The 10,033-nt window shown below is 40.7% G+C and overlaps 1 protein-coding gene across 1 annotated transcript; it reads left to right on the top strand.

The window, feature by feature from the left end:
- The first annotated feature begins 420 nt into the window (after positions 1-420).
- On the top strand, positions 421-7,386 carry LOC145444257 (ras-related protein R-Ras2-like). Its single transcript, XM_080322208.1, has 6 exons — positions 421-849; positions 911-998; positions 2,650-2,752; positions 3,346-3,454; positions 3,520-3,638; positions 5,915-7,386. The coding sequence occupies exons 1-6, from the start codon at positions 754-756 to the stop codon at positions 5,997-5,999; spliced, it is 600 nt and encodes a 199-aa protein (XP_080178334.1). The 5' UTR covers positions 421-753; the 3' UTR covers positions 6,000-7,386.
- The last annotated feature ends 2,647 nt before the right edge of the window (positions 7,387-10,033 follow it).

Below are 10,033 nucleotides of genomic sequence, written 5' to 3'. Positions count from 1 at the left end.
AAAAATTTCGCGCCACCCTTATCGTCATATCACAAAACGCAACTAGGGTGCTAGCAAACCTAACAGATAGTTAGATGGCACGGAAGGTTACGAATGTGGATCAAGAATTTTTCAATATGAAATTTAGACTAAATACACAGCAATAATCATGACGTGAATGAGAATCGCGCGGAGCGCGAAAATTTTTTTCAGTGGAGGGGGCACACCATAGTTTTAGAACCACTGTCTTCGAATTATCATTGTGAAATATACTAAGAAAAAGTTTATTGAAGTCCCTGCATTAATTCGATTTTTAGTACGGATTTTATCAATATTTAAAAAAAGTTTCTTTAGACTCTCGCGGGCCGCACAGAACGGTGTGGCGGGCCGCATGCGGCCCGCGGGCCGTAGTTTGCCCACCCCTGGTATATTGAGTTTATATGACAATTATATATTTGGTCTTTGTGATATTTACCAAGATGTTGAGATAGCTTGAGACTAGCAGTGTTAGTCACAAGAGATAGAATGAGATTTCTATGCCTCATTTCATTATTTTTCTCACTCATCGCCCTTGACGATGCCTTAGCCTACTGAAATTATTTGTTGACATTGTTTTATTTATCACTGCACAAGACTTTCGCACTCATATCTGCTTCTGTTTGCATCAAGATTTTATGTAGTTATGGGAACTTCATCTGGCTGTTAGCTTTTATGAACTCTGCTTGGGACTTTGAATAGGACTTCATTTTTAAATATTCGTGGAATTTTATCGCCATGGCTGCCACCAATTCAGAGCAGACTTCATACAAGCTTGTCGTAGTCGGCGGCGGCGGTGTAGGCAAAAGCGCCCTCACTATACAGTTGATTCAGGTAGGGATTAGTTCTTCTTTTAGATTGCTGTTGTGAGGTAATGCGTTGCCTACTCTTGCAGTCATATTTCGTCCAAGACTATGACCCGACCATCGAAGATTCCTACACAAAGCAGTGCGTTATAGATTCAATTGTAGCGAAACTGGATAGTAAGTATCAACCTTATTGTTTGAAGCATTCTGACGTATGAATGCTTCATTATGTGTCATTGTGATACGACCTCCCCATTTCTGTATTGATTTGAACTTGATCAATGGTAGTCGCGAAATACGGACTTGAGTCATTTCTTTCGGGCAATGATACCACTCAAGGCTCTGGCGCAGACTTGGATAACTAGATAATTATAGTTGTCTACTTTCGCTAAATTGCAGTGAAATACCAGTAATCTAATTCTAATCTAATTTGCGAATTGTTTCTATTCTCTAATTCCAATTCTAATCTAAATTAAATGTTTTCCTGAAAAAGCCTATTTGTCCACGGCATTTTGCACCGAGTTAAGAAGAATATCCCTTTAACGCAGGGCAATCCAGTGCCAAGCTGCCATTGCAGTACTTTCACCGTACAATCATAGAAGCTATTGTGCGACGAATAATAGCCATGTTGTGATGCCATAGTAGCTTGTGTAGTCCGTGAACAACATTCTAGTTTCGATCACAGACACAGACAGAACAACAGCAAAAAAAGAGATGGTTATCACCGGCCGTTTTCTGAACGTGTCGGTCTTGGCAGTGTCTGGGCCATTGCACGTCAAGGCAATATGCATTGCTTATTTATATCAGCACAGATCGCTGGCCGCAAAATATGACCTAGACGGGGCCGCGTTGATGATCCCTGGTATAATGTAAAACGAGCCAAGCTTTTTGCACACATGGAATGCACTGTGACTTGATATGCACATAACTTACTGCTGTCTTTATTCTCATTCACAATTTCATTCAATCTCCAAGTTTTTGCGAATTCAGTAGTCCTAATCTAATTTGGAAAAAACTGTGTAGCTCTAATTCTAATTCTAATCTAATTCGGGAAAGTTGAAGATTTTCTAATTGTCCAAGTCTGCTCCGGCGCCCTTTTCAAAGGGGGAATTGTCAAGAGTTTTTTATATCGACTTGTCTTCAATAGTTTACAATTCGAGTAAAGGATAACAGAAGTCATGTTGGATTATAGACTGAAACCTGTATATAGTCTGGACATGGGGTTGTGAACGAACTCCTGCGCTGAACTGTTGGTTATTTGTGACACAAGATTGGGAAGAGATCAGAGATGTCCCAATTCCAAAATATAAACCATGTCACATCCCGTAGTGCTGGTAATATTTTAAAGCGATTATCACTTGAAATGAATATCATATCGATATCCTGGTCAATTTTGCCTGCTGAAGTGTAATAGAGATGCACCCGTCAGTCAGGTCTCAAAAGTATACCAGTAAATGTGTTACAAAGTTGAGTCACGGTGTCCTCTTATGACAAGGTACTACTGTATGATAAATATGTCATTCTTGAACTGTAACAGGCGTCTGTATGAAACTGAAATTCTTCCGTATTTTGACTGTGATGAAATCCTCTCATATACTGGTTGAAATAGGCAGTTCTCGTGCAAAGAACATTGAAATTTCACTGGCAAGTCTGTGATCAATAGATCAATCATTCCTAAATCGGGCATGCGCTATTTTCCCCTCCAATATTGTTCCAATTATGTAGTGTGGTAACATGTATTGCTCATATCTTTTACTTGATGCTTCACATAGCGTTAATGATATTCTTGTTTTGAAGTAAATTTGTAACATCATTCTTTCTTATTAAGTTCTGGACACTGCCGGTCAAGAAGAATTCAGCGCCATGAGGGAACAGTATATGCGTTCAGGGGAAGGCTTCCTTCTTGTGTTTTCAGTGACGGACGAGAGCAGGTATGGCGTTAAGCTATAATTATAAATATGTTCCAGTATTTTGTACGGTCTGGCTGAACTAAGGTGTTGCGCAATGTCTTACGTTAGGTAACTGCAATATATATTGTGATTTGGGCGTGACGTTAGTTTCATACTTAAAGCAGTCGTGACTGATCGATGACATCACATAAAGAGTCATTGTGATATGCCAGTAGCGTTTGATGTTCTGCATCAATATCATTCTGTGGATTGACTTATCTGGGTTATTGTCTGGATTTACTATTGAAGCTTCCTTTGTGTGTGATTATATTGTGTCTCTCTGGTGGGTGTATTCTTATGCTGTGCATCTGCATCTGTAATTTATTCTCTATGCATAATTATGCATATGGAGCTCTGCTTTTTACATTATTTAATCACTCCTCAGCTATCTGGTGGCATAGTGGACAATATTTTGGTCATGTCTTTCTCGTTTTTATGTAGTTATATCTTGTTCGTGAATTTGTTCTCGTGCAAAGTGACTTCAGTGTCGATGGTGCATTGAGAGGCATCGCATTTTAATCGGTATTGACCGTCGTTTATTCCGAGTTCTGACCATTGCGCTTTCGTGCATTTAGTTTCAATGAAATTCACAATTTTCACAAGCAAATTCTTCGTGTCAAAGATCGAGATGAATTCCCGATGATATTAGTCGGAAACAAATGCGATTTGGAGTCGCAGCGAAGGGTAATTACGGCATTCGTGTCTTACGGATGGCGGAACGAATCTGATGAAAGCGTTGTTCCCGTTAGGTCACAACAGAACAAGCACAAGCGAGGGCTAAAGAATTGGGTGTAATTTACATCGAAACTAGCGCAAAATCCAAAGTTAACGTCGAGCAAGCGTTCTATGACTTGGTCCGTCGAATCAGGTGAGTTTACGGATTGAACTTTTGACACATGCACACTAGGGTTATGACTAGAAAAAAAAGTTCCAAATTTTATGTGTCCTGTAGTCACACACGATGAAATTTTGTGTCGTGATTTCAAAAGTAACAAAAGTTAAGACTTGTCAAACAAAACCTCCCGCACAAAATTTTTCCAGTTTTCACTGTATGAAGGATAGGCTTTTTTTGTAGCTACAGGCTATTTGATATATATACCGATTGATTTGAATTGAACTGACACATTTCCAATTGCGAAGATATAAAACAGTATTTTGGTAAATTGTGATTGCCCAGATTGAATTAATCCGATCGTTTTCTTGCTTACAGTCAAAATTAAATAATTAATAAATAATTATTCATTTCGAGTTTAGATGTAGACTGTGAATATCGTATAATTTCAATTTGTCTGACACAAATCGAACTGGTTGTTCGAAAAGGTGAAAGTAGAGCAACTCAACATATTTTCAGCGGTCCAAAAAACCGAATAGAGCGATATGATGAAAATTTGAAAATGTCATGTCATATGTGTTGTGAAGCTACAAAATGCAATGATGAGCGAGGGTTTTCATAAGCCACAATACATTGCTTTCCAACATAATATTATCGATTCTTGAAGCATATATCAAAGTTATTCAATCCAACATCCTCAACATATCCCACTCTCAGCTACAAATTTGGAGATGATATGGTAAAACACTACGAAAACTTGGTACAATCCATCAAGCCAGAATTTCAAATGAAAATATTAGAAAACCGAGGATGGAGGGTTGATTTTTAAGTTTATCTATGTGCTGTGCAGAGCATGCCGCTCTTTCAGAGAAAATAGTAGATTACCACTAATCAAATGCCATAAACTTCATCTCTACGCAATGCGAGATGGAGCTCAAGGGCTATAATTCCGTACTGCCAAGTCCCTAGATGGATAGTAACTCCTGAGATATCATGTTTATTCATCGCAAATGCGTGTCAGGAAGTCTGGTATTCTAACCAGATGTCTATATATGGAATATACTTGTGCCTGACCGATTATCGGTTCACCAATAATATCGGGACGATATCACACTTTGAAAAAATGATTGGTATCGGCCATTGAAGCTGAAAAATTATCGGCAATTTTCGTGACGTCACAACATGGCGGTAGGAAGTCAGAAAATTATAATCATTGACCGCTAGACTGAGAATATTGATATATTTCACATAGGTTACACTTAACAGGTGTCCAGATGTAGCCTTTCTAGTATATTTCATGTTCAAGTATAACAATGGCTGAAAAGATGTTCAAATGAATGCTCTGAAGCTTTAAAATGTGCTTATGTATATCCAACTTCTTTTTAATATCGACTGAATGTATTGGGGTTCTCGGTCAAGGTGTGAGATATCGGTTTCATTGGTATTGACCCATAAATCCGATATCGGTTGGGCTCTAGAATATACCAAAGATCATTTGCTGCTATCGTTGCGCTCGAATGGCCTGCAGAGATAAAGTGCCTTAAGATCCCATTGGAAGTCGGATATGTCCGTTGTAGATGTCCCTGGCACTAACATTATGACGGAAAGGGAAGTCAAATTATGGATGAACTTTACCAGAAGTGCAAAAGGAAATATATATGAAAATTAAATTTGTAGCAAAGAATACCTTTGAATTGTAAATTTTTTCTATATTTGGACCAGTGTCGAAAATTTAAGTTAGTTTGTGCGGGACATTTTTTTCGATTTGAACAAAATGATTATAATTTTATTAATTTATAACAAAATGTACATTAATTCCTGCTACAGGCAAATTTTTTTTTCGAGTCATAATCCTAAGGCACACGTAGTGCTGTAAAATTCTGTTGAAGTTTCATTTCTAAGGCAGAGACCTTGAGACGTAACGAAATTTACCAGAGTCTGGTATTTTTTCAATTCTACATGGTTCATCGGTGGATTCAAAGTATAGTCCAGTCACTGGTGCTTTTTCGTTGGCTTGTCGGGTGGCGTGAGACATATTGCCACAATCTTTTACTCAGTCTTGAGTAGAAGTACTTGGCAATTTTGAAAACTTGCCAGAAATGCTTCGGGGGGGAGGATACATGTTTGAAGAAGTAGATTGGCACTGGAGCCATGTAGTCCCGAGTAAAAAGAACCTACTTAAGTGTTGCAAAAGCAGAATCGCTGTAAAATTGCCTATAAATATTGCTGGAGCTGGGTTAGGTCGAGATTGAAGATTTCGAATCTCGGACACCAAAAGAACCGCCTCATCGCGGCCTTCATCTTCTTTGCAGGGAGTTTCAAAAATGGGATTCGGAGGACCAGGACACGCCTGTAGCGAAGCCCGAGGGTAAAGACGGGTGCTGTAACATATTGTAACATCCGCAGTCAGTCCATGTACGAAAAACCATCTGCAATATACCGTCGAACCTTACCGTGGCATGACCACGAACCAAAATTTTGTGTTCCGTTTTGTCTCCCGGTACTCGGACGGAATCCTGGTCGCTTCAGCGTGCTTTCTTCTCCGACCGGGCTGTTCATCTCTCGTTTGTAGGCAGTCGATCATTATCATGCAGTAATAAAAACGATAACTTATGTGTTACGGTCTCATAGGCGATTTTTACTGTTTTATTTTTCATTGTTTCATGTCCAGTCTAGTTAGTTCATCCTTCGTCCGGCGCAATCTGTATGGCCGGAAATTTAATGCTTCTATTACAATTTACGATATGCTACCTTTAAGGCGGTCTGACTTTAACGGTGAGTAGACAAGCATCCTATTTTGCGTGTGTGTGTTTGTGTCGTGGGATGTGATGCCTTACCGGCCCAAAATTTTGTATAGATACGAGTATATGACTAGTCGGTCTGGGCTGCTATAGTCAGCTCCTATCCCGGGAACTCCACTTTTCGGCTCAAGCATGGGATAACGGAAGGCGCGGCTTTCACTGTGGTAGTCACTTGTTGTCGACACTACGTTTGCGATGCGTGGAAGCTCACTCATGCACGCCACAACGTTTGGCTTTTTCACTAACGAGTGGCGCAGTTTCGCTTTGAGGCCGCACGTTTTCACCATGCAACGTTTAAATTTGTGCCTTATTCATTTAATTGTATATACCTTCACAGTGTGCGAATGACAGGGGTTTCGCGTGGCGTAAATCTGTCGGCTACCAGTTTTTTTTTTTCAAATCCTTCCTACTCTTCGAAATGTCCGTAAATCAATATCTCGTGCGCGATGTAGGCCTTGAATGCGATTCGTCCACGATTTTATTCTGTTGTCGCCACCATTGGTTTGTTCTTATGATGTCACGCGTATGCCGTGACGTGATTGGTTGTCGCTTTCACGCTCTGTTGCGTGTAGCGACTCTGATACTTCGCCGACTGACGAGGCGTGTCGTTTGGCTAGAGCAATTTGTGGTGTTTCTATTAAGATTATTACAATTTTCAGCCTTCTTCAATTTTAATCCGTTTGTAGACCGCGTCCGGGGAACGAGCGATGTGGATTTGTTTTTATGATCATTATTGCAAAATTAGAAAAGGATCGGCAGCCAAATCGATGTCCGCGATGCTGGCGGACCCGTATTAGTATTTTTGTGTTTTGCTCGTTGTGGCTCGATTATGGAGGTTTTCTCGCTTCCCTTTAGACGTATCGTCTCCCCATCATGCGATGTGTAAATTCTATTCGTGTCATTCCTAATAATTTTAACGCTGTGTTATTGGTTGTTTTCTCGTATTCAGACAATTTAATACATACAGTTATTTGTTTCTCGCATACCTTGGCATGGCGGGTTGGGTGATGAAGAGAAAACTGGTCTTAAATGATAGGCATTTCATTGTAACTTTGAAAAATAGTAAAGTTACCACATGATTGATACTTCGTCTATCAGTCCTGATACTTGAAAAATAGGGCCAGAAACTATTAGGACTGAGGAAAATTAGAATATTATGTATGCGAGCCGTTCGATATCACTCAAGCAGAGTTGAAAAGTGGATTGAACTCTAGCTGAACAGTGAACACAATGACTCGGACTCAAGTCACAACACTATGACTGGCACTCGACCCTCTACTCACTGACTTGGACTCTTGACTCGGTGGTGAATTGAAAATCACTCGATTCAAAACGATGAAAGCTAGATTGACTTGTGACTTGCTTACAACCCCGCGTTCGTCCCCATACCCCATTCTACCAAAGTCCATTTCGCTGTCGCTCGTATTGGGCGCGATTAGGCCTATGGTATTGTGTTAAAGTCGCGCAAAGTCCAATTCTATTCGGGAATGAAATCACGGGTGCATCGCCTTTTTCTCTACGATCAATTTGTCAATAAACATATTTAGGTCCAGCTCTGTCTTCATAGAGACATCTAAAAAAGAGAGCAACATAGATTGATGGCTATAAATTAAATTTCCCCTGATAATGCGGCTATCGATAATGTCCTGATGTCGGTGTCGTACCGATAACATCGTCCATCAGCGTTGCAGAGAGTCTATTGTTTCGTTCTCTTTTCATCACCAAACGTCCGTGACTTCATGACGCTATCATTAGGATTTCGCATTATGTGTGAAATTTAGCTTGTTGGTGATCAATGAATGATGAGAGGTCGTCGGTGTTACAAGTTATGTGACCATTCTCATTACTAATTTTGAGGGCGTGATTGGTTCCCTTTCGAATCTAGCGTCCATGTGCCATTTTTTGGAAGAATTGTCTGTAGCAACATCCAGGACGGTTCTTTGTGTGGCGACTTCTCGCAAAGGTATTCACATTTTTTATTCTTGTACCAATCCAAATTATGAAGTTTCGGAACAGGTATTTATATGCGCTCGGAAAGCTGCATGAGCCGAGAGCTCCATTCGTTTCTTTATAGTGAATGATGCCCTCGAAGCATTTGAAAGTTTTCGTGTTTTCAATACGATGATTGTGCAGAGAGCAGATTGAAATCGGGTATGTCAGCCTTGCCAGTCAAAGTCGGGGTTCGATCGATCGACATCACCTAGCCGTTTCGACTCCGATTCTTTTCTCTACATAAAATGACGATGAAGACAGAATAACGATTTGTCTAATAGAGCTCATAAGCCATAACCAGCAGAGCTTAACTTGAATGTACTACTTGCCTGTAAAGATTTTATAAAGGTCAGAACCAGCCCACGATACGTGGGGGTTCATTCGCGAGTAGAATCAGCAAAATGACCTTTTAGAGTTTTTTAATAGTAGCAGTAAAATTTCCCGTATTAATAAATGCTACTTCATCTTTTGTGACCCGTAAAAAGTGTCCACTTTTTCGGATCTCAGAATATCGTAACGCTACTACTGTCTTGCAATATCCGGTGTGCGACGTGCGTGCACCGTAGCCTACACTACATGCAGCTATTGAACGATTGGCTCGTATGACGCGATCCGATTATTGCCCAGAATCCCCAGGCACGTTGAGCAATTTCTATACGCCCTCGTGTCTGGGCTCCTAGTTGGTTTTAACTCCCTTGAGAATAGATCGTTTAGTTGAGCAAGATTTGGGCCGTACCTTCGAGGTACCGTTCTCAGTAGGTTTACGCTTTTTTGTAGCCTTGCTGAGCACGCGGACAGGGTAGATGGAAAACAGAACGTGAGAAAAGAAAATATAGACACATTATAATAAATAAGAAATCGTTGTTTCACTGAAAAGCCAAACTATAGCAGAGAACCTGCAATTCATGGATCGGTGTCGGTTCGCGGGGAGTTCGTTTCTGGTACGCGAAAAGTCCCAATACTTTTGCAAGTTATATAAAGGCTCGGAATGATACTGATCAAGATCACTGATAAGTCATAACAGTTTGTTACTGCTTTACTGGGCACCTTTCGTGAGCTTACAGTGTATAAGCGCACATGCACCCACCTACCGTCGAAGCATCAAAATCGGAACTTAATCGGCACCATCCCGTAAGGTTCTTTTATGGTTCTTTGTTTGCTATTTGGTGTACTGTAGGCCTATACTAGCCTACCCAACCCACGCGCATCCTCGAATAACAACTGCCGTATGATCAGGACGGAATACAAGAACACGCAGCGCTCTATCAAGTATACCGGACCTGTCGTGTGGAAACACCATCTAGCCGGCTGTCCGACAGTCGTCGAGCATATCCAGTCCACATTCAAATCGAAATACAAGCACTTTCTTTTGAATCAAGATACCCTCAAGTTTACCGGACCGCAATCTGACATATCGACCTCGCTTACCGACACATGTAGCATTCTTTTGTGTCGTTTACTTTTATGTTATCCTTTCTTTTATCCAGTGTACATGCCCCCTGCTGTATAGGCCGGTGGTCACCAACGCGGTGCCCGTGGGCTAACGGTAACTCGCGAGAACCGAATGAGTAGCCCGCGGTGGCAGTAGCAAATATTCCAATTAAAGATTTGAAAGTATAAGCGGCGAATGGTTGAACA

This window comes from Botryllus schlosseri, chromosome 8 (assembly GCF_051294905.1).
Source record: "Botryllus schlosseri isolate E-star chromosome 8, Bs_hap1, whole genome shotgun sequence".
In the NCBI taxonomy this organism is placed as follows: domain Eukaryota; kingdom Metazoa; phylum Chordata; class Ascidiacea; order Stolidobranchia; family Styelidae; genus Botryllus; species Botryllus schlosseri.
This window is presented reverse-complemented; position numbering and strand designations above follow the sequence as displayed.